General features: G+C 39.6%; 1 protein-coding gene across 4 annotated transcripts; it reads right to left on the bottom strand.

Annotated features, from left to right (window-relative positions):
- Positions 1 to 1,127: 1,127 nt before the first annotated feature.
- Positions 1,128 to 24,521, bottom strand: mfge8b (milk fat globule EGF and factor V/VIII domain containing b). Of its 4 annotated transcripts, none has more exons than XM_038705420.1 (11): positions 24,337 to 24,521; positions 15,533 to 15,655; positions 15,150 to 15,281; positions 14,363 to 14,395; positions 8,592 to 8,705; positions 7,786 to 7,967; positions 7,427 to 7,582; positions 6,717 to 6,861; positions 5,067 to 5,269; positions 4,822 to 4,977; positions 1,128 to 4,353 (listed from the first exon to the last, which is right to left on the bottom strand). In XM_038705420.1, exons 1-11 carry the CDS (start codon positions 24,404 to 24,406, stop codon positions 4,210 to 4,212), a joined length of 1,458 nt encoding a protein of 485 aa, XP_038561348.1. In that variant the 5' UTR covers positions 24,407 to 24,521; the 3' UTR covers positions 1,128 to 4,209. The 4 variants fall into 4 exon arrangements, with proteins under 4 accessions (XP_038561348.1, XP_038561349.1, XP_038561350.1 ...); XM_038705421.1 differs by having other exon boundaries at positions 5,067 to 5,251; positions 24,337 to 24,520; XM_038705422.1 differs by lacking the exon at positions 14,363 to 14,395.
- Positions 24,522 to 26,235: the final 1,714 nt, after the last annotated feature.

Genomic DNA, 26,235 nt, shown 5'->3' with positions numbered 1-26,235 from the left:
AGTAAAAGTATCACAGTAAAACAATATTCAAATTTAGAATCTTACTTGAGTAAAAGTATAAAATATACTTAAAGTAGCAAAAGTTCTCATTACGCAGAAAAGTGGCATTTCTAAATAACATCAGTGGATCATAGTGAGGCATTAAAGTATCAGGTGTCACTAATTTCAACTACTTTATATGCCTGCCTGGTAGCTTATTCTATGTATGTTGATTTATATTTTGTATTAATCCGACTATGCAAAGTAACTGGTACTGGGATTCTTTTCCAAGTATTTCCTAATTATAACAAAATGTGGCTGCATTCAGTCCAGAATTTATAAAAACAATAATGCCAAATTGGTGATGGTGTATAATTGGCACCATGGGAATCCAAATAGAGTTGCAAATTAAAGGAGGAGTATGTACATTCCTCCACTGAAAACTGGACTAGGAAGGATTGCCCTCTTTGAGCTGTGCAGAGAAAGGACAATAGGGGGAAGACAAGATGGAGATTTGTACGGGACACAGAGGAGAAAGCTGTCATTAGGTTTTCAACACTTTAACTGCCAGAAACTCCACATGAAAAAACAGCTGGTCTGTTGGAGAGGGCTGGTGGTAACTATGAGAACATCTGACAACTGTTGTGTTGGATGATAATTAGCTGGTATTTACTAATTCAGCACAAAGGGTGATGTAATCTGGTGGTACGACAGCCTTTTTTTACTCAAATAGTACTGCTCTGCTGAAGCACTTCACAAACACTAACCCACCAGAATCACAAAGAGGTTTCTCCAATGTCACAGTATGAATGCATTTTCTCAGGATTGTGTGGTTCAAACCTTGCAGAGGGATTTCACCACTTTAGTGTGACCTTCACACAGTGTAATGAGATGTGGCCTCCTCGGCTGAAGATACCTTTGGAAGATTGTATAGTGGTATAAAAAGAGATTAGGCCCCTGGGGTGTTTAAATGCTAAACAGGCAAAACGACCCTCTGCGCTTTTGGTCTTTTGATCTTCCACCTATTTAAATGGAAAACAGCTCCAATTATTTCAGCAATGAGTAATAACCTAAATATTCCATCCAGTGATAGACAGAAGTAAAAACTATTGCTGTGCTATTCAAACCATTTAGAGTCGATGAAAATGTCTGTTTTTTAAATTATTTATTCTTCATTTTAAGATACAAAGGCCAAACATAAAGGAATCCTCTTAGAAACACAATACTGGAATAAAAAAACCAACAACTTCAAATCTAGTTTAAATTCTATGGAGGTCAACATCAGTATAGCAAGAAATTAACTCATAATACCATAAAAACACATCAATGTCATCAATTGTTTTGATCAACCATAGAAAACCTGAACAGCGGGGGAACAATATATCTATATCACTTTGAATGTTGATGAACAGCTAGAGAAAAAAAAAAAAAAAAAAAAATCAAACTATGTCACCAATAAATTCAAATTGGTTGAATTTACACTGAGTAACACGAGTCAATAAAATGCATGCAGACGTGGATAACAAGCGTGACTGTTTTATGGAATCGTCTGCTACAATAATAAATATTGTACAGTGTTTGACACCAACATCCATCCTCAACCTCTCAATGGCACTGCTGTCCCCTCATGCATTTTTAAAGGATCTTGAATTAATATTCATTGTTATCAAAACTAACACAGTATAATATTGCACAAGCCCATAATTCATAATTCATGGGGTGGAAAGGTTTAGAATACTGTGACGGGGGCGGCAGAAGCTGATGATATGGTGGGTCGTGTCACATGTGCACCGTAAAAATCTGTTTTAATTTGGTTCCTCTCTTACAGTCTTATCAGCGAGGCCTCAGCTTTGAATTGGAGGCATAATGTTGGACCCAAAATAGATAGTCTGCAGCAAACATTAACATCTACTAATATCTCAGATCTCAGTACAAAAGTACTTCATGTCACATTTTAACACTAAATAATCAAAAGGGACCCCAGACTTTCAAAGATTAGTTTAATCCAACAAAGGAACTGAACTGCGGGTATATTGTCTTTTTCTTTTTTTACTTCTGCATGTAGTTATGAATATTTTTACCATTTGTTCTTCAACACACCATACTGGGTTTTTATTCTTGTTTTTTTTTTTTGTATGTTTTTTTGATTTTTCAAATATCAAAACACAAACATCAAAGTACAAAAAGAGAAACTGTGTGAACACAACTAGAAGCACAGCTGAGTGAGTGAGTGAATTAGTAGTTTCAGTAGCATTTCCTGTACATTAGGACCTGAGATGATAACATCCATCACAAATTTCTAACTTGCAGCCTCTACACTACTGTTAATCTTTGTTTATGCTAACCAATTAGTAATAAATGCAATTCTTGAATAATTAATGATTTATTAATGATTATTATTATTATTATGAATTAATGATATTGTCATCGCAGCAAAACACTATTGTGATGTTTAATACACTGATTTCTGTCTATCGTTCCAAGAGTCCTGTCTAGAATAAAAAGGTGTCCAGATCTGAAGTGGTTCTGAGAATCACAGTGAGAGAAATCTCTACACGTGCTTCTTTCCCGAATCATTCTACTTCAACCTGTTAAAGACGAGACTATAAAATGACCATAATTGACCATAATAAACCAAACTTGATAAACATCTGCTGTAGCAGCCAATAACATAGGAATACTGGAATAACATATGTAACAGTCACATGAAAAAAAAGTACAAAAAAATTGTAAGCAAGCAACTAAAAAATTACTGCCAAATCATTTTCTGAGTGAATAATGTAAGACTTCAAAAGTTCTTCAAGAGTTCTTGAGGAAGATGTCTTTTTTTGGCTAAACATGTCACAATACGTGTAATTCTCAGTCGACGGCTATTATTAATTTTCTCAGGAGCATTAAAGTATGTCTTCTCTTTCACTGAACAATGATCTCAAACTCTCCTTTGTTTATAAAAGCAGTGATGGTGTCTCCTCTGCCTTTGAGATCACATCTGTTTGGCTGCTGAAGTGATGGACTGTGGTGGTACACGGAGTGATTATGTCCCACAAAGACAGAGATTTAACATGTTTGAGTATTATTTCGTTCTGACAAAGATTTAAGGTCTTACGGTTTAAATCTTGTTGATATATGTTTTCAGTTTATTTTCAACAGAGAATCCTGCACAATTATTTTTCTGCCTTCTTCATGGATGGAGCTTGGTAAAAGTTTGAATGTATTTTTTCGCGAACATGTTAGAATTTGTGTAAATAGTGGGATGATTGCTCTTCTGTTATTGGCTGCTACACGTAAATGTTTTAAAAGAGTCAATACTATGTTTTCACCTTGGATGTTAACCCTCTAAAGCAGTTCAAACAAATGCCCTGTGGGAAACATGAGCTGAGGATTTTACTGCCCAAACCACTGCAGAGAAATACTAGGAATACTGAGGAACACACCGTGGGAAACCTTGAGATTTTCAGTCTCTTATTTTTGCTCAACAAAGACAAAAATATGGCAAAGTTGCTTGTAAATTGGTTTTAAACTACTTAGTTAGTTGCTAGTTTTTACAACTAAACAGTAACCAGCATGTTTCTAACCAGATTTAGAGCCAATTTATTGATCAGATTTGCAGATTCACTTTTTGGTAAAGAAAAATAATCCCCCTTAATTGTCAGTGTATCCTCTGAAGATACTATATATTCCGTGTGTCTCGGGGGTAGGTGAAGTGTTCGGTAATATGAAGTGTGCAAGAGCTTATGTACATCACCAGCCGTGGGTCTTGAGGGTTCAATGTTCCAGGTAGGACTGATCTAGGATCAGAGTCTAGGCAGCACCAACTGATACAGCAGCAGTCCCATTACCCCTGACCTCTGATACAGGAATGAGGAAGTCACCACCTGATTTTTCCAGTAGGTGGGATAAAATCTGACCCCAGCTCTGCTCAGGAACAAAGAAGATATACAGTTGTTTCTTGAAATGAACACAGATTTGGTTCAGGTGGAAAAGACAAGTTATCTATTAAGGAAATGAACAAAACGGAGCTAAACTCAAATCAGGGTCCTGGTAACAGTAGGTTAAGGGTAACATCTCCTGGTTGGAGGTGGTGGTGCTCCTCTCTGGTGTTTGCTGCCCCCTAGGGCTGAGAGCAAGGCAGTGCAGGTGTGGCTCAGGAGGAGAGAAGGGAGGGAGGGAAGGGGGAGGAGGTAGAGAAAGGAGGCGAAGGAGGGGAGGTTGGGCAGGTCCAGGGCGGCACTACTCGTCACAGCCCAGAAGCTCCATTCGCAGGGTGATGCGCTCGTGCCACTCCCACGGCAGGATGCGGACATATCGGCCGTAGAACGGGGGCTCAAAGATGTTCTTTTTGTGAACGTTGTTGTCGCTGTTGCCTGGGAAGATCTGGACAGAGAACGGCACCCAATCAAAATAACCATTTTGTAATGACATTTTTAAAAAACATTTTAATTGTGAAGGTTTCATCGATGTAGTTTGGTGCACACAGAGTGCATACAGAATACTAATTAAATCCAGTGTCAACATAATTGGTTCCAGGTGTGTAGATGAGTAATCAGACACAAGTGTAAGTTTTTGTACTTGGTCACACAAACAACACTCTCAAAAGGCCTGTATTCTTTACTTTTTCCAGAAAATCCCAAATGGTGATTATTATTATTATTTAAAGTACAATTATATTTATTTTTTTCCCCCTATCAGCTGAAGTTTTATTATCTGAATAATGTATTTTACATTTACAAATGTAATGTATTTTAAATTTACAAATGTATTTTACATTTTTACAGTAACCAGGTTTTTCCCATTATTTAACTTATTATTTGCAAACGTGTTTCTGGCCACAGCTGGACTGACCTTGTCTGTCTTTGTAGTCTCGTCCTTCACGATGGTCCAGGACTGTCCATCATCACTGTGAGCCACTTTGAAGGCTGTGATAAACTGGATGGAGCCAAAGTCTTTGGCCCCCTGTGTGATGATTCCTGTGATCTTCTTGGGCGACTGCAGGTCCACCTGAGGACACAGAAACAGCTTATTTTATAAACGCAGCAATAGGCAAACTAAGAAACAATGTGCAGCTCTGTCCTGTCCTCCTCTCCTACCTGCAACCACTCAGATTGGTTGTTGTTGGCGGCAGTCCAGGCGTTGGTCTTGCCCTGTTTGTCCAGCCGGGCGTAGTGAGGGTGCCAGGCGAAGGCTTCGATGCCCCAGGTGCGGAAGGTGCTGGAGGCCGTGATCTGCCGGTTAGACACCAACCGGGACTTCATGCCCATCGGCTCTGAACAACCTGAAGTGTTTGAATACACTGTGGAAGTGAGACCAGGCAAAGAGACGAAGGAAGAGACAGAAAAAAAGAGGAACGGAAAGAGAGAGAAAGAAAGTATGATAGACAGAGGACGGACAGGAAGCAGCCCAGGCCAGCCAGTGATGTACAGCGGCAAACAGATGATGAGTGATGTGGAGGACAATAGCAGCAGATGTAGTGTACAGAGATATAGAATACAGGTGAACTTGAAGCCATAAATGAGCAGCTTTAGGCTCATCTGAGCTCACATGGTGGAGTTTTCAACTATTCGTTTCTACCATCGGTGGCTCAAGTTGATCACAACCACATAATTTATACAGTTATAAGTTATACAGTGATCCTCTAGATGTTTGCAGTTTCTCATACTTTCTGTATCATTTCACATGTACCAAATGGGAAAATTGCCAATCCTGAAGTAAAAACAAACTTATAGAGCTCATTGTACAAGCTATCAAAGCTGTAACAGACTTTTTATGAGGGTTGGTTAGTGAAGCAGCTGGGCATGCAGGTCAGATGAACAGAGGGTCGAAGATGCATGAAAGATTTTCAAATTTCAGTGCATTGTTGCTGTCATGTAGCTGCATCCCTTCTCATTTTCAACATACTTTTACCAGAATCAGACCAGTCATTCAGTGCAGTGAAAGTATTTTGAATTAAAGCAAATATACTTTAAGCAAGGAAAACGCATTGCATTGTTTAAAAAAGGACCAAAACTCATGCACGATGGCTGTGACCTCATGGTAGAATGAGGTGATCCCAAAACAAAACAAAATTTTGGGATCACCTCATTCTGCCATGAGGTCACAGCCATCGTGCATGAGTTTTGGTCCTTTTGGTCCTCTGCCATGCACAAACTGGGAAGCACAACTGAAGAGAACAGACACTGATCTGATAAATGAGGCAATCATGAAGAGAGAGGAATATTCAACACTGTAATGAGGACAGCAAGATCCAAAGAACCACACTGACTTTACATTAAAGGAACAGCAAGATGAGCGGAAATTGGTTGTGATACAGAAGACTTAAAAGAAGTATTACATTTGCCTGCTGGCGTGACCATTTTTAGATGATGAATATGACCAACCAATCTCTGCAGTAAAAAAATCTCTGAATCATTAGCATTAGCTAATGTTCAGTATGCTTGCACAGTATTACTATAGTAAAATGTGATCATATGTTTTTGATATATACACATCTGTGTTCAAAGCTGCAGTCTTCTAAGTAACATCCTTTAAAATATGATCAATCACTTAGTACAGGGCTGAAAATAATTAGTGAGGAAACAAGCTAAATGCCTGTTTAAAAAAAACCCAATTACTTCCACATGGAGTTTGAATGATTTAAGATGTGAAAAGCTTGTTTCAGAAACTAACAAACATCAGTATGCTGAACACCAACAGTGTGTGGATGTAAGTGCAGCAAGTGCATGTTTTCTGTGTGAGCTGACCGTTGAGCTCACAGCCCACCAGCTCCATGCGCAGGGTGCAGGCCTTGCGACACACCACAGGAACAATGCGGATGTACTGGGCAATGATTGGGGGGTCAAACAGGTTGGTCTTGGTGCTGTCGTTGTCCACATTTCCAACAAATACCTACAAAGAAAGGATGAGTTAGCAAACTGTGTCAAGTGTGCTGTGAATTTGTTATTTTTCTAATGAGTGACATTGATTAATTCTTCTTTATTGGCAGTTGTTAAGTAGATTCATGTATTCTTAAGAAATAGCAATAAAACTAAAAAATAATGTGAAGCATCCCCTGAAAAAAATCATCTTTGTTGCTTGTTCAAGCAAACTTAAACTCCATTTGTAGAACATAAAAATTATGAAACATAAATGATAAAAACTCACTTGTTCCTTTTAAAGTTTAAAAATAACACTAACATAACTTATTTCTATTCCTCATTACTTATGGTATTATTGGCAGAAGTGTCACAGTAAAGTTACAGTAAAATGTTTTTTGTGTTGTGTACTGATGATTTGTCACTGCTCCCCCTAGTGGTTCTTTTCTATCTTCTAGAAACTGTGACATCATGTGTATTGAGTTTGATGTGCAGTGTCTTGACTTGCACATCTTTCAATATGGCCAAAAGAAAAATACATTAAAAAACAGACATGAGGACTATAGTGCACGCTTTTTTGCAGAGTTGTGTCTCCTTACATGGTCCTTTCTCTCCCCTTCTGTTCTGTACAAGGTGTAGGTCTTGCCGTCCAAACTGGAGGCCACCTTGAAGGCCTTGATGAATTCAGCTGTTCCCATGCGACTGGCACCCTGCGTCACAATACCTGTAAAGCGCATCTTTCTTTGCAAGTTGATCTGAAATTGTAGAAAGAGAACTGACATTAATTATTATTATTATTATTAATTATAATTAATTATGAAATATAGGTATATGATATTAATATAATTAAGTATTTGCAAAAAAGGTATTTCTAGCCTGCCATGTGTCTAACATACAATCAATCTATGCACTATATAACAATCTACATGTCTTATAATATTGTTGTGCCTGATCTCACCTCTATCCATGGGTTCTTGTCATGTGCAGCGGCGCTCCAGGCGTTAACCAGTCCCTTGTTGTGAAGGCGGGAGAGCTCGGGTCCCCAGCGCTGCAAGCCCAGCATGCTGTAACGGACTGATGAGACTGAGATCTGAGACTCAGCGATGCCCCCTCCCTCCATGCCAAGCAGAGAAATACAGCCTGTAGGGTAGAGGTGGGGGGACAGATCCAGATTTCAGCATAAGATTTCCCACTGTGGCCCTAATGCCAATTTGGCACACAATATCCTTTCAGAAACCTGATTAAAGGCTTACGTATATATATTAATATAATATTTTTTCCAATGCTTAAAATTTAGTGCTCAATGAGAAGGACTGATACTTATAACAAATAGAAATGTCAGAGTATATGTTCACATAGTCAGAGAGGAGAAGATCTAATACATGTTCAGCCATACCTGTGCTAAACCTTCAGTGAGCTGTGTAAATCGTTATGTAATTAAGGATGCAGAGCTTTGAATCAGCTTAATTGAATAAAGTATTGATTCCTCATTTGGCAGGCTCTCTATACGCTGCCTATTGATCATCCCAAAATGCAGCAGCTTGGCTGCCTTCCCAATTTCACTTCCTTGAATTAATATATTACTATAACACTGGCAATAGCTCACCATTACATATGGATTGAGTGTGCCTGTATGTGTGCGATTTGCATACTTCAAACACAACTTATACCTAGTAAAATGTGTTATAGTGATCAGAGTGACAGTATTTGGGACATGACCTCATTTTATCCATCCATCTAGGAGTGTTTACTGGTCACACTTACGCAGTTGGCAATGTTTACCCACATAAGGGGACGGGCAGTGGCACTTGAAATCTCCGTCCAGGTCCCTGCAGGTGCCACCATTTTCACATGGCTGGCCGGCACAGTCATTCACATCTACAGAGAGATAAATCACAGTCACTCACTGTAGTCAAACATAAACAGCCTACTGGTCAACTGTTATCTGCCAGTCTGAAAGCAGATTAAAGTTAGTTAAAAGTGTGAGTGAAGATCACATTTCATGCTTAAGAGATAGGGTTTGATATACTGCTTCACACTGAGGTTAGTTGAAGCCATGCCAACAGGACTGGAGTTGTAGCATAGAGACAGCTAGAGAGAGGAGCTTATTGATTATCATTAGACAGTAAATGTAGCCTAGATCAAGATGTCTGGTATAAAAGAACCAGCTGCAACAGGAAGTCATGGGGTCAGGGTGTTGAGTATACAATGAAAAGGATTAAATGTGTTTAGCTGAGTGAGTGCCCCAAACTTCACGATACATGCAGCTTTCAATGAAGTTGAGTATCTTAAGGGCCATTTCAAGGCAATTTGTTTTTGATTTCCTTGTAATTCTTCGTACTGCCTCTTGATGTCGCCCTAAACTATCTGTCCCAGCTCAAAGTCTGTACTAGATGAGTCAGGGAGAGGAACAAATCAGCAGAATAAAACTCAAACTCCTTTTTATCTCTTGCCCACAAGAACTGTCAGTGTGACTAAACCGGCTTTGAACACGCTCTATATTGAAAACATCTGCAAACGAACAACACACACATTTAGCTGGTTACATAGACTGAACACCAACAGGGTGATTTCATTGACTCTGAAGCTTGAATCTTTATTTATGGTTGTTATTATGGACGAAAATGCACGCAAACCCATGGACACTGATGTTATGTTTCTATATACAAAAACACACATGACAGCATCTCCCTACCCACATGCGCTTTCCATAAATAGCTCCATGTCAAAACATTCATTTTCACACAGTCACACAAGGAATACAGTAATTTTGAAATGTGCATCTACAAACTCTGGATAGCGAGGTAGACAGCCATGACACTTCTGGTACTGGGAGTAGCTCACACTAAATCACATAAAAATAGACTATTTCTAGAAGCAGCTGATTTTAAACATCAAGCACTCTACAATTTGTAAATAAGCTGTTTGAACAATTTATTATCTTGGAACAAGTCAATAGGTGACTGCTAACTCTGTAAGTATTTTACATTAGGATACTAAGTGTTAACAGTCAAATAAAATGCAGTTACAAACTATAACAAAAGCAGAATGTGTAGAATCCATTTGGTTAGGTCAGTTATGGATTACTGTTACTCTTGTAAACATAATTTAAAATCAGACAGCTATTTCATGAAGATGGATGAAAAGATTTATCTGCTGCATGGGGGACACATTTAAGAACACAACTAGTTTTTAGTATTTGAGCAGGTTTCTAAAGCATTTATAACTTCTTATAACTTCAGCCCTTAAGAGTCTGACTAGACAAAATGTTGACACACTTCATGATGTCAGGTACCAACAACCAACGTGTTCCTCACCTCTCTGCCTCTACAACCCACAGACCTACATCTGTAATTGATGACAATCTGAGGGAAACTGGTGCGCCATGTGTAAGCTGGTGGCTCTCTCTCCAGTAAGAGGATTGGACACCAGAAGAATCATACAGCCTGGTCAGCTCCTGAGTCTAATCCATTTAGGGAGGAGCCTGAGGAACACACAGCATCACTGACACAGGTAGCGGTGGATGCACTATGACTGCAAAGGCCTGTAGGTTTGCTTATTAATGGGGCTATGCATGCTTGAAATGTACACACTCATGGTGTTTTGATTAAACCATAACATGACTTAGAGATTATTCAGTGTAAAAGCACACTATACATATAAACTGGATAGATTTTGGGGTGCAGAGCATGTGCTAAACAGATGACCACTCCGCGGCTTGTATCCAACAAACTCTATAGCTTATAACAGAAACAGCACGATACCACAATATTTAGAACATCAATATCCGTCCCAGAATGAAGCAAAAACCAATACGTATCTCATGCAGCTTGTTTGAAATCTGACCCCAATCGATGCAAAGCCAAGGTCAGCTGGCAGTGCATGTGGTGATCAGAACAGCCATCTACGTCCAGGATCTGTGCTGCAACCAGTAAGATTTGGGCCTATAAAAAGGTACAGCCAAGGTTTGCACCTCTTTTGTGTGGCTGCACAAGATGAGTGGATGGTGTTGTACAATTAGTAAAATTCTCACATTATAAGGCCTCAACCAGCAAGGTACTCAAACCAAGTTTTAAAAGTAAACCACCTGTGATGTTTATGGTTTGACAACACATCCCTTCAAAGCCAGAAAGCATTAACTTTGTGAGCAGTTAAAGAAAGGTTAGTTAAGAATCCTTTGTCCCCACAAATGTATTGTATTAAAATGCAAAATGTATGGTAAACTTGTTATGAACATCAACACTTAGAAAAGAAATGTTAAGTCTTTTCTTTCGACCAATGGCAACATCAAATAGGGAAATCACATATTTTTAAGCACCACTCTCGCCGTTGCCATGGTACAGCGACCAAGGGGGGTGCTCTAAAGGCATTTTGGTCACCAGATAAAACCAGTGGCAATATTAAATTTAAAAAAGGCTAAAAGGTTTCCAGATGTGTAATTTGCTGTGTACTGTGTGGACTGGCTGCCGTATACCAAGTAGCACAAGCAGCACCCAAAATAGCTCTGAATCTCTGCCAAGGTGCCACTCTCCACTGGAGGGATGCAGAGCTCTGAAATGAAATTTATGATGTCATAAAGTAAATTACAGAGCATTTTATTTAAATCTGTATTTCTAAGCACTCACTCTGAATGATGGTGACATCAGATCCTGTGCGCTGGTAAATGATATCTGTGGCTCTTAAAACTGCGCTGTCTGCAGCATTTTCATATCTAGTGTTATTATTTATTATTATTGTTGTTGTAAGATCATCTGACCTTAACTCAGAATTTATATTTGCTACAGTACATTCAGATACCCTACATGTATGCATGTATGCTAGATTGTATATATTCATTAATTTCACTTTTTCCTATTTAACAAATATACAGAGGGAGCTTTAAGAACATCGTGTCATCAAACTGACAAAGCCATGACTTTATGTCCTTGTGGCTAAAATTAATTAAAGTGAGCTCTAAATGATGGATTTCCACCGATGGAAGTAGAGTTATTCAACACCACATTATGGCCTGGTTGTTATAGTCTCTAAAAGGATCTCAAACAAGGCGCTGAACCCCCAACTGCTTAGTGGTCAACAGAAGAGGAGTTACAGATGTGAATTAACTAAATTCAGGATAAATGGGTTTACTGTAAATCTTTGCTTTTTACAGTAAGATTGTTCAAACCAACTAAACATGGCTCAATTATTAACTTGACATATTTAATTTCCATTTCAACAGTTAAAAAGAAGAGATCTGTCAGCTCAGATATATTGGTTTCATATTTATGAGAGCTCTCTCTGTGCTTAATTGTTATTACAACCCATATAAGTCTGTTGTTGTTTTCACAATGTTTACCTGTGAAGGTTCAGCCTAACCAGTCAAAACACCAAGCAGCTGCTTCTGTTGCTTAAGATCATGTTGTGGTTTCAGATAAGCCGCTTGGGGGATTTAATACAATCCTAACTTGTTTAATGCAGACAATAGTTGAGCAGAAAATGCATCCCAGGTTTAGTATGATCCATGACAGCACTATCTCACACACACACACACACACACACACACACACACACACCTCCACAGGGGACATAGAGCCCAGTCTGCCCACACTACCACATCCTGGGAGGAGCTGAAAACTCTCCCGAAACAACTAAAAGAGTAGCACACACATCCAAACCCTCTTTAGGAACTTCCAAGAAGCACATAAACTGCGTTGATCTGTTATGAAAATCTGGGATTTAGAAACAGTAAGCAAGAAAAAGACTCCTCCTTTCCTCACTGTTTCCATCCATCTGCCTTGGCCCAAAGTAGACAGCTATTGACATCTCTCTCTTTCTCTCTCTCTCTGCATCTCCATACTTCAGACAGACAGACACACATGCAAGCTTTTTGGCCAATTTGACAGGACAGTCAAAAGTGCTGTAGTCAGACCTGAGTAGTGAGTGTGACATTGTCAGGAGGGCAGACTTAATTCACTGTTCCGCCTCCATGTTCACTTTTCCGCCCGGCAACAGTAGCAGCACTGACGTTGCTAGCGCTCAGCGTGGACCGCCACTTTCTGTTGGCTAGACTGGCACGAGGGATGAACCATGTGTGTATGTGTATGCTAAACAGTCTGTATATGAGATCATGAGCTGTGTGTGGTTGTTCATGTGGGATGTGCAGCGCACACGTGATTAAGCTTTTTCCAGTAGAGATTTTCTTGCTCCCTTAATCTGTTTCTTTTTTAAGGAGACATTTATTCAGCAATGAAATATACTGCAACTACAAAATAACCAACAAATTTGTCCTTTGTTTTTCACTTCTTTCCCATGACTGAAAGTAGGCCTTGAAGGAGAGGATGATGATTTTTTCTACCTTCTGTTCTATTTCCAATGAATCAACCTTTCACTTCACTTTACTGTTGCATTTTTCTATTTATAGTTGTGTACATGCAATGGTTTGTGTGAGAATGACATACAGTATTCTACAGCTGGCTCCAGTTTGCCAACACCTACTTGTTAGGATCTGTCTGGCTGATCAAAAACCAGTTCTACCTCCAGTCACAGGCTCCTGTACATACATCTTTACAGTTTACCAGTGAGAAGACTGTGGTGACATTTCTGAACTTTTTAATAAATTTCTACCCCAAATTGTCTTCCTCAGTATGCATATTCATGTGTGAAGTGAGTGTGAAGATGCTAGTTATGTTTAAATAAATGTTTAACTACACTACGCCTCCCCAGGTTCACCACGGTCACTGGTTTTCTATAGCCCGTCTCCCTCTCTGTTTCACACAAACCATAGGAGCTGGCTGCCATGAACCTCACCCCCTACACACACACACTCATTAGAGAGCAGTTAAACTGTCACAACACAGTCATCAGTAGCTGTGAATGGGGGGGGGGGCACCTCCCTAACCCAGCAGTCCTCAGAGGGGTTTTCATAAACCAACACAGTCAAATAAATCATCCTCATGATTATCCTTGAGGCATTATCTAATTAGTGTAAAAGCCTGAGGGCTTTTATTCAGCTAAGCTAAAAGTACCTGCCAAAGGACATATATGGATTTTGATGAGCTGTGATTTGTGGTTGTCAGGGATAAAAGAAAACACTAACAGATAACTTGTCAATATAACTAGTCAAATGGGAATGTTTGGAGCATAAATATGGGCTGGGGAATCCTAGATTAAAATAGATGTTAACTTCTAGATGTTAACAACAAACACGAGGGAGATGAACGACGCATCTTTTAGTATGAAAGGACATCTTCCTGTCAGAATAGGTGAACTGATAAAAAGGCGGCGTATCTAATGCTGACATGATCTCACTGCCGGTTTTCCTGCTGGCCTTGACTCAGAAACAAGGAGAGATAGTGCTGAACTCAGCGGTTCCCTGTCTGTGAGTGTGTGTGTATGTATGTGCATGCTGTGTGTGTGTGTGTTATTATTTCTCAGCCTCCACATGCAACCAAGAGAACAGAGAGCACCTGGATCCAAGAAGGGGAAGAGACCACAGCGCAAAACACAAATACACAATCACACAGCTTTATCTCCTCGAGGCCCATTTCCCCTGTTACCTTTTCGTGAACTTAAATCTGCCCCTTCGACACCTAGGATAAAAAAGGCATACATGATCAAACACAAAATACAAATAGGCTTTTCCTAAAAGTCCCACTTGATTCCTGCTAAATTACTTCTTTGTGAACACTTGGCCACTGTTATTCTGCCGCCTTCTTGAGCAAACAGTAGCCATCTGTCTCTGTGTGCTGGGCTGGAGTTGGAGGAGCGCAGCACATGTTCCCACCGTTGCCTCTCTCTCTTAGGCTGACCCTGATTGAACCAACCTGGTCTGAGTGACGTGTGAATGAAGCTCCCATAAGGATGACAGCTGCCTGTCTGGTGGCCAACACACACAGCAGCTGTCTCCATGTTAGTGTGTCAGGTTAGACGGATAAACAGCCATCATTAGTCTTGCCAATTTGTTGTATGTACATTATATTTACAGTAGGCAAAACAAGAATAGTAGCATATTAGCATCAGTGAAGCTTTTCATTTAGTGTGCTGCTGCAGCTGGAAATAGTGAGCATGTACTATAGCAATTAGATACACAAATGGCGGACTAAGGATTGGGATTAATAATTTTGTTTTCAATACCTCAACAAACAACTGTGTGTACACTTTCATTAAAAATTAAATGACTCCAAGTGATGTCTTGTTGGCACCTAAGACATCCCTACGATCTTAACATTTTGCAATGCTGTTGTGGGATTCTTTCATGTTTTTATTACACTACAGTAGTGCCTTATGACCTGGAAAATGGCCTACCAAAATGTAAATACACTGAAAACTTTTAATTAGACTTACTGTTCTGGCAGTGGACTCCGTCGAAACCCGGCTGGCACTTGCAAACGTACTCGCTGAAGACGTCACCTCGGCGGGATTGGCCTGTCACCTCGCAGATGGCATCATTCTTGCATGGATTTGGGTTGCAGGGCCCTTTTGGACAAGAAGAAAGAAACCGAAGAGGAAGGGGAAGAGAGCCAAGTTTAACAAAGGTTGATCAGTTGGGATGGGGTGAAGGATAGGGCTGACCCATGTAATTGTTGTATGTTTTATCAATCTGCTATCACTATTTAACAGCATAGTAAGCACCAGTAAGTAATTAATTTGTCTGTATTGTCATTGTCTATCCAGCAAATAGGGGTAAAATAAATCCAACTAATTTCGATCTCAGAAGCATTGCTTACCAGTCTCCGTCTCATTGCAAGTTTCTCCAGAGAAGCCATCAGGACAGATGCAGATGAACGGAGCTCCTGTCCCGGTCACACAGGTTCCACCATTACTGCACATGTTCACCTTGCAGTGATCACCTGGAGAGAGGGGGAGGGGGTAGTGACAAGTTGACTCCTACAGTACACAACAGAAAACATTTTTTTTAAATGAATACAAACGTATATTCCGCTAAGTTAAAATAAATTAATCTGATGAAAAACAATCCTTGTTTTCAATTCGCAAAACCTCATGAATCTTACAAATACATAAAGTACCTCATTTACATGACAGAATGATTCTGAATTATTGTGTCCACAACCTATTTTTCCAGCTTTCATTCAAATGTGTAACGTGGCAAATTCAATTGCTGAAATGAGCATACTATAAAACTGGTTGTGAATCCTGTGTCCAGATCCAGCTGTGTGTACCCTTCATTTCACATTCATAAATGCTTGACAGCTCAGCATTTCCTGTCGAGCATCTGATATTTCCAGGCCCATATTTCAGGACACTAAGAGGAAAATCAGATACTGTGGCAGCTGTGACTTGTGAGTAGTTTTGGCATTATGCATGTTTGTACTGTATTTAATCCATTTTTGTTCCTTGTGCAGTTTTTAGCATTGAAACCAGTTTTTATATTTCCAGTTCACATTTTTAAGCATGAAAGAGCAAAACATGTTCTGAGAGAGTAGAAAATTCATGTTTTCTCCCATATTACGTTTTCCACTACATTCCCTTGTTGTGCTGCTAGATAAAGAGTAAACAGCTCGCTGTCGGTTGGGTGTGATGGTCTGAACAGCTGAGTAAGCCATCACTACACTGTAAACACGACACAAACACTGGATGCTTCCACCAGTATCACAGATGCCTGGCCTGAACCTGACAATCTAGCAGCTCTCGGGGCACAAGGGAAATACATGTCAGCTTGCAGTGGGCTGGGGAAAAAAAGGAATCAAGAGGCGTGTAGTGGTTTTCAAAAGCATGACAACTGGACAAGCTATGATTTACAGTCAGAGACAGTTTTACTCCAAAAAGAGATTTCTGCCCTTTGTAAACTATGACAACATTGTTTACAAATTGGAAATTAAGTATGATACATGAGTAAGGAAGCCTAGTATAAAATGACAGAATTTTAGCATCTGGTGTATGTATATACACACACACACACACACACACACACACACACACACACACACACACACACACACACACACACACACACACACACACACACACACACACACACACACACACACACACACACACACACACCATATTGGGCAATGAACCAGTATTTTTCTCAATATAGACACACCACATAGCATTTTGGAAGTGAATGTTTCAATTATACCCTGTTTAGACACTTATAATATGGAGGAAGTAAATAATTGTGAGCCTTTTAACACCCACAAAGACAGAGAATGCTTTCCTAAGTTAACGCTTATCATTTGGATAATTGTTAAGGAAATTGAGGTTGGACCCCAAGTGTGAAATTGATGGTTTAAGTACCACAGTGTCTGCGATACAGGCTAAACAGAAGCTCTGGCCCTATTTTTTCAGAGTTTCAGCAGGGTACCTCTTCCTACCTCAAACGAAGCAGACTTTTTGGGACAGATAAATATTTTTTTAGACTTCTACAGCAAAGAAAAAATACATTTTAGACCTGCTGAGGGTATAATTCACAGAGGATGTGGCTGAAAACGGCATTTTGAAGACACCTCCAACTGTGCTTTCTTACCCCACACGTCACACACATTTTCTTGTTCTCAAAGCACTCAAAGATAAGAGCACTGTGAGTAGTTTATCCAGTGCGAAACTCTGGCCAACAGTTCATCAGCACTGTTGAAAATGTAACTAGTTGGTCTTCCGGATTAAAAAATAAAGCAGGCTATTAGAGATGAACACATTCCAGTTCTTTTTAAGCTCTGATGTATTCCATTTAATATCCATTAGCAATCGAGGAGATGTAGGGTAGACACGCGTCATATTCACTGAGAAAGAAGGGAGCATGAGAAAGACAGAGATCCTTTGCCAACATCCTGTTTGGCTGTTTATCCACTGAACTGCACTTCCCATGGCTGTCTAGTCTTATCAGTGCTGTATCCAATGTCATGGCCTTCAAGCGCTTTCACATCTCATATTTTGAAACAAGCTGGGCTGGCACAGCCAACACATCCTTATCCAAAGGTTGTTGCCTGTTTATCTTTGGGAAGGAACATAACCTCCCTTCCTACACTGGCAGACAGCTCCCCACAGGAAACCTCCTTAGTGCTGAGAAATAACAATGTTGGATAAATGACTTTCCAAAAACATAGAACAATCTGATCTAATTAGCTGACTAAAATCACAACTTTTAAGATACAAATAAAGGAGAGATTAGACAGACACCCCACTTCATCCAGCCGTCTCTGTAAATGTTGCTTGTGGTCTGCCATGACTGAAGGGTAATTTAGCCGGAAGCTTGCATGGGTTTATTGAGGAAATACAATTTGTGATGTATTAGTCAAGCTGGTCAGCCAAGAGACAGTGGTCAAACCACCAGATCCTCCTTGAAAATGCCCGAAGTGAGGCCACTGTCTGTAAAAACCATGTCTGTATGAAATTACATGGGAATGAAAAGAGTTTATTTTCCCCCCTATTCCAACTTTACGCAGTATATTTGAAATAAGATGGGATTTAAAAAGTTTTCACTTTGCACAAGGGTTATGGGACACACTCAAAACAAAAAATGACCTTGAATTTAACCAATTACAGAAAGTATGCAGTTGTTTGTTATTTGATTTCCACCCCACATCAACTGTAAGCTGCGCTTCTGATTCAGAGGAAACCAGAGATTTGTTCTTTCCCATTATCTCCATTAACGGCTGACACACAAATGCAGTTTCAGATAAGCATGGGTTTATATTACATAGGAAATCTTTGGCTGTAGCTTCAGTTTAGTTTATTGAGAAATCATTGCGGGAAAAACAAGCTTTGTAACATTCGAACTGACACACCACAGGTTAAAGACATGATTTAAGTGATTTCCTCACTAACCTCTACTGATATCTAACCTTGCACAGACTTTGGTTTATGTACTAAAGTTATGAGATGTTTGTGGTGCTCACCGCATTAAAAAAAAAAAAATCACATTTTCAGTGACATCTTTCTCCAGAATCAGTCACTCTGTTACTCAGTTTTCATTACTACTCTACTCACAACACTGACTGTCCCCATGAAAACTGTTGACAGAAACAGAAATGTTGCAGTAGAATTTCTCAAATGCCTCTTTTAAATGCTGTGAGCAGCACTCACTAAAATCCATTCACCTACTATTGTGTTTTGGAGACAACAGAATTTTCAGGTATGTATATTTAATAACCACTAATCAGTTATCCATCAGCTATCCTATTGTCTTGAGGTCTCACTGACTTCTATAATAACTGTTGTTGCTTAAGAAGTGATTCATAAATCCTTTTTTTTTTTTTTTTAAAAACCACAATAAAAAGTTCATGTTATCTTGACCTGTTGTCTGGACCTGTAAACATAGGTTGAACTCTCAAAACAATGTCAATTATTTTCATTATGTTTATAAACACACTGATATTCTCTCTAATAAATTGCGAAAACCACTAAAGACATTTATGAGTCATCCGAGCATACAGCCACAAACACTCATCTATTTTGCAGCATTTAATAATACAGTAAAAACACATTTGTCAAAATTATACCAGTGCTAAAAGTACACAACATGGCGCCCCACATTGTCCTAGCCACAGTGACAGATTAGGAAGGTATGCAGAGTTGTGTTTGGCAGGACAAGCCATTTCCAGAGGGCATTTTGCTTTTCTCACTCCTTATGAGTCATGGTCTGTGCCTTTCCCATGATGCCTCAGCCCAAGAATGAGGTTCAAATACCAGACCAAAAAACACAGAGCAGTTAGAGCCAGGATCACATAATGATTTACTCCACAATGACACCCAACAACGAGAAGAAGCTGTATGTGATTCTGCAAAAGCTTGAGCCTCAGATATAAGGACACAGCTCGCGTTGTGCATCATGTCAGTGCATGTAGCAACAGTTTTAATGCAAACCAATCATAAGATATCAAATATCTCAAAAAAAGTCAGTTAACACATTGAATTTACGTTTTTTAGTATCTCGTTAGTATCTGTTATGGTGTGATGACGGCAACTACTTGATGTGCATACAGCTCTGCCAATAAAGCAAGCTTGTACTGACCTAATTGTTTAAACCTTTTTGTTCCTGTACATAGATTTTACCACTCACAACTTGGCTAAGAAAGCTTTGCTGCATGGGAGGCTGGGTTTGGCATGAGTGACCATGACAAGTCTTGTGTATACTTCTGGGAAACAAATGAGCGTCAACACAGCACATGGCGCACATGTTTCCTATATGAGCTTCACAGAAGGAGGAGTTGCTATCAGGTAATCGGCTGCTACTGAGAGGATCAACCCGAGGTCTGAGTCAACACACTTGACCTCTGACCATATCAGAGCCCAGGTGAATGGACCAAAAGGAAACATTACCCTTTTACAAGGCTAAGCAGATGTCACAACTGAGGGTAAAACACCTCAGGGACTGAATGGTAACATGGTCTAAGAAGTAATTTAAGGGCTCTGCGCCATGGCTGAGGATGAAGCCAGGTGGGGGTGCACTCTTTGAGGACACTCACTGAAGCCTATAAGAGAAACAGCAACTGGTTATGGAGATAAAATAGCACTTTGGAGCCAAATCGTCTTGACATGAGTGAGCAGGTAGCCTTATTCAGTTTTATGTGAAACAAAATCATTTCTGGGTGCTGCTGTGTTTAAGAGAGGGTTCACTGACAAAGAATGCCATTTGCTGTGTTTGGAAAATACACACAGAGCGCAGCAACCGGCTAAAATCTCTTCCATCTGAATTACTCTCGAGTTCTCAAAGATAACAAAAATGTATACACTTAGACAGTTTAGGAGGGATTTGAAGGAACTAGCCAATTAAAACGGAACTGCAGAAAGAGGCATGCTTGTTTGAAATGAACTTATAAAGTCAAAGCTGTGATGACTCAAGACCTCCATACCTGCTGGTTAACTAGGGGCTGACAAATGCACTGGAGAGGATACATGTGAATGAACATGTGAATATATATATGTGTGTGTGTGTGGTTACGTCAGTGCTCATATTTAATGTGTCCTGAGGCTTGAAAAGAGTAAACGCTCTGCTCAGTCACGCACACACTGGTACGCTTGGGCATATAGGCTGGCAGGCAAGTGTGGGAACTCGGTGTTCCAGAAAGCAAAGGAGGGAGGCCTGCGTCACACACACACACACACACACACACACACACACACACACACACACACACACACACACGTCAAGTCCTTCTTAAAACCGTTAAGGATATGCTGGAGCATAATAAGAAGGCTTGAGACCTGTAGAGTGCCCATTTACTCTGATGACCTGCCAATGCCAAACTGCACTACTGAGTGCTAGAGACGTAAGGAGAAGGGAACCTGAACCTGTGTAACAGGAAGTGGATTTATCATGGCCACGTCCCCAAATAACCTTTTCAAATATTAAGATCAGCAGGACTCCAGTTGCAGGTAAGCTTTCTGTAATCGGCAAGTGCTACCCCAGTTCAACGCAGCCATCTGCTGCTCCAAAAAAATAAAAAAACAAGGGCCAGCCACTAAAAATACACACAAGTGTCACGCACTACCAACAAAACGACAAGCTTATTTCTGAAGTACTGTAACTGAAATAGAGCCTGGAATAGGAACTCAGCAGCAATCTATACTGAATTGGATTGTACCTAATTATCAGTGGGGTTGTCAGTTGTCTTATTCACATTTCTCGTTTTTGGATTCAAGTACTGCCAACTTTGTCCTTGGCTCATTGTTGAAGCTCACATGACAGCGTGTAAAATATTAAACATGGCAGATTGGAAACTGGGCCGACAGACATTAATAAAGTGGCCCAAATTTGAAGATACCCCATTTTGCAATGAAACATTGATTAAGCAGGCTATTCAAAATTCAAATGGAAGAAGAAAAAAAAGGAGAGTCTGTTCTGTCCCAAGGGATTTGTTGGGGGAAGTAATAATGAAGTAATCAGTGCTGAAGATGACAGCAGCCTAGAGGAAGACTCAATACAGGCAGATTCACACTTACTGACACAAGAAACTCCAGGTTTAAGTACTACTACAACTAACCATTGATAAATCAACTAATTGTTTGAGCTCCAATCCACTCTTTTGTTTGAGTTTGTGTGTGTAGATTACACTGTGCCAATATTCAATATCTAATCTAATTTTATCCCCAATTATAGCACTCTTGAACCTCAACAAAACTGTTGTATTCACTGTTATCGAGAATCTTATTATCATCATAGAAATTCCAAAATTCTTTATTGATACACAGAATAATGAATTTTGTAATGCAGACTGAGCCACGGCACCTGTTCAGTAAGGGAAACCTTATTAGTTAGAAGAAATACTGTAGGCAGCAGAAAAGGGCAGGAAGAATTTACCAAATGTATAATTCCTCCATCAAACAGCCCTCAATAAAAGTCACTGTATTTGACTAATGCAGTGCAACTGGTAAGGAGGGAGAAATTTGTCAGTAAGAAATAAAATTCCTAGTGAAGTCCAATAACTGCCTGATATATGGGCAATTACACCCACAAGTACATTTGTACCAATTTCAAATGAAAAGTGTTCATATGCACCTGCACAGCCACAAATTATACACATACACACACTCCTGCGATGCCATTGGCCCAGCGTCGGGCTATATTTAGCCCTGGTTCAATCGCTGCCCTAAGTGGTCTTGTTGTGAGAAAAGACTGCCTCAGCCCTGACACAGAACACCATTTTCCACTTCTCTCCCTTCAGCAGCAAACAGAACGGACAAGTGAGCTACACCCTGCTGAATTAAGCCTATTCAGGTAAAATACAGGGGGGAAAAATCTTCTCTCCTCAGCTCTTATTCTGCCCTGTAAACATTTTGCATTACACAGCAGCAACAAGTCCCCCCAGCACCGCACTCCCTGACAGCAAAGGTCTTAGTGAGCACTGTTGTGGGTGGAAGTTCACTGGTATGTCTGTGTTGGCGGCTGAATCTGGAAAAGTGACTCAACATTCAGTGCAACCACACCTATTCTCCACAGCTGTCCTGTCCCTAAGCATCCAGGAACAAACATGCTGGGATTCAAGCTGCATATTTTTTAACTTCAATTCAAACAAAGGGTATCAAACATTTATGAGAGTGATGCATCAGGAAACATTTTGCAGCCAGTCTGTCACGGACGGGTATATAAGGATGTAACAGTACAAGGAATGGAAATGCAGTGCAAATCTCAGCTGAGCGGAATAGCTTTTGGGTCGTAGTCGTCAACTCTGGCTGACCTAGACAAAAATGCTGGATCTATTATCTGGTTTGAAGTTAAATACCTGCGTTAATCTCCTAATTGGATAAATCTCCTGGTATCCCCTAATAAAATCACATGCTTGCCTCTGCAGCCTGCAGTGTGTTTGTCAACATAGTGGATCAACACAAGAACTGGAAAGCATGTGCACAGCAGTGAAATGTAATATTTATGGTTTTGTCAACTATAGCAATTTAACAAGGGCTACATTTCTAAAAATAAATTATGTAAAAATGTTTCATAAGCAGGTTCAGTGATACATTCAGGTTCAATACGATTATTTTGAGCCCATGTCAGGACTACTTTAATCACATATTTTATGTAATATGATCTCCATTGTTCTTTAGTTAACTATTTCACAGTAGACTTCCTTGCACATTTTCAAATAAATCTACGAAGGACAGAAAATATACCTGACCTCTGATAGTAAGCATTGATCCCTGAGGAAGGAAATGTCAAAGGCTGGACTGTCAACTAAAAAAAAGTCATAAGTCCAAATGTTTCACCTGACAATAAAAAAGTGTGTATGCCATGCAGTACCAACCCAAGTCATAAATTTTGCCCTTTGTCAATGTGCAAAAAGCCCTAAAGAGAAGAGGAACATTTTTACATTTGGAAAATACATCAACACCAAGAGAAACACTTCTGTGACATGTGTTGCCTGGTCTGTGGCCAGAAAATGAAGGCAGGAGAATCAGGCCATTTCACACTTTGTCCATCGGCCTAAATGTGTTTGATGCATGGGAATGCAAACAAAGCAAAGCGCCAATGGCATGAGTTTAACACTGGGCAAGTATAATAGGCAGCCTGCTCCTTAAAAGGGGCAGTCTCCACATAAAAATTGCCCTAAGGTGTTATTTCTGTAACTATACATTCAGACATGGGTGCCTCAGCCTGGCCTACAAACTTTGAGAAAAAAAAACATGCAGTTGCCATCAATTCTAAATTATTTTTTGATTTCTAAAAAATATGAAATGTCTCTGAATATACAACCGTCTAGTCTTGCAGCTTCCAGAGCCAAACAATGTCTCACTTCTCACATTCCCACACGTCCTTTCCACTTATTCGAGTATCGCTTGAACTTCAACACTGCTCAGTTACTTTGGTGATGAATTGACGGTGCCACTTGTGCCAGGCTGAGATTAAATCATCACATACTACCGAACACACAAAAACAACTCACCAAAGTATCCAGTAAATTAAAAACTACATTTCCTCTGAGTACCTTTAAAAACGGAGAGAGAAAATGACTCGTACGGAGAGAGGGCAACTTTAACGTTAACAGTTACAGCCCAACTCAACTGAAACAGTAAACGATCCGTTAACGGCGGTGCTTTGAACTGTATAAACAAGAACAAAGATGCAACTTACCGTTCACTCCAAACACCAGACAAGCTGTGAAAAGTTGCAGCCAGAGGAAAATACGTGTCTGCTCCTTCATAGCTGCTGTTTTTATCAGTCGTTGGATGGCTGTAGTTCCTTAGTTAAAGTGACTACTGGACCGCTGGAAGGACAATGACGCTTCGGATGTTGTTGCTACTCTGTGGCTCGCGCTTGTTGTGCGGCTCTAAACGCCCAGGCACCAGGCGCAGAGCAGGAGCACGTGCGCCTCTGCTCTCAGCCAATCGCGACCTGGCTTGTAATTGTAGCCCCGCCCACCTCCGTCCCGCTAATTACACTGAAAAAACAAAAGAAGGGTTAATGGCTAATGTGCTGCATTAAATTTAATGTCTTGATTAAGATCTTTAATATAAAATCCCTGAGGGGAAAATAATTTCCTTCCAACAGTCAGATTTTAACCTGTGCCCTAATTTTTTGTGTTTTCTTCAGTGGTGTATATTCAAGCCTACTTAGGCTACTCAAGTACATTTTTGAGGTACATTTACTTCATTATTGAAATATTATGCTTGTAGGCCCTACTCTATAATTTCAGAGGGAAATATTGTATTTTTTAACAAACAAAGCATATGATTAATTTATAAAATATGATACCCTGCAATACTGTAGATTCATAAAGACCATAGATTTTCCAATAGTGGGCAATATAAAGTAGTTAATATGTGCTCCACCTCCAGCAGCTGTAACATTAAAATGCTGCATATGTGTCAAAGCATGTAATATGATATAATTATATAACTAGGGACCTTTCTGATCAACAAGTAGGCTACTTTTACTTTAATATTACATTTTGTATTCAATACTTTTGTGTTTTCTGGAGTGAAATCCTAAATGTAGGATTTGTACTTACGTAACAGATCATTTAAACAGAGCAGTATATTTTATCTATATATTTATTTGACAGGTGTAGTTACTTAATTTATAAATTAAGATTTTACAGATACAAAACATATGATGAATTCGTAAAATATTAATAGATTGACATTGTTTTCATAGCATAGTATTTTGGAAGGATATATGGATACATCCCCACCACTGAAAGTAAGACATTGGTTTCTTGGTAGATTGCAGCTGACCCCTCCCATCAAGGTCACAAACATTTTCAGTCACTCCCCTCTGGCAGGAGGCTGCGGTCCATCAGGACCAAAACCTCTCTCACAAAAACAGCTTCTACCCTTCTGCAGTTATAGCCTCATTATAGCCTCATCAAGGCCGGGTCCCTCACTGACACTCCCCCCTTCCCTCTCAAATACTGTATATCTTTGCTCATGTAAATATTATTTAATTTCACATCATTGTACATACCCGGTATATTGAACATATTTGTTGTCTGTTGTTAATTGTTATTCTTCTATATTTTATATTTTGTCAATCTATCCCATATTTATATATTTCTACATTCATTTATGTCAACTGTATGTTTGTCTTTGTTTGTCTACGTGTAGCACCTTATCTCCAAAACAAATTCCCCGTACGTGTAAAAACTACTATGCTAATGCTAATTCTTCATGTTTCATGTTATGTTTGCCACACGTCCCTTACTGTGTGTGAAGTGGAGTTTCACATGTGATGAATTCACATAAAATGCATATCCCTTACAAAGAGCACAGATGAAATTAAAAGCAGGCAAATAAACTGAAATATGTTCTCACGGTGGGAATTTATGAACACCTGACACAACTAGTTTCTTCCTTTTACACTTTATTAAGTTCAGTAGCTGCTTAAGACTGACTTTATATGTGCATGTTTGCTTAATTTGATTTTTATTTATTTAATTCAAACAGGGGAGTAAGTGAGTACATCAATGCATCTTTTATCAGTAAGGTCTCCTTGTGTAGTTGCCCTATTCTTAAATAGTTCTGGGAAAATTCC

This window comes from Micropterus salmoides, unplaced genomic scaffold, assembly GCF_014851395.1.
Source record: "Micropterus salmoides isolate LMB-PRFRI ecotype aquatic unplaced genomic scaffold, ASM1485139v1 Ms_hic_scaffold_8, whole genome shotgun sequence".
Taxonomy (NCBI): Eukaryota; Metazoa; Chordata; class Actinopteri; order Centrarchiformes; family Centrarchidae; genus Micropterus; species Micropterus salmoides.
The sequence above is the reverse complement of the archived record's forward strand: the minus strand, read 5'-3'. Positions and strand labels throughout refer to the sequence as shown.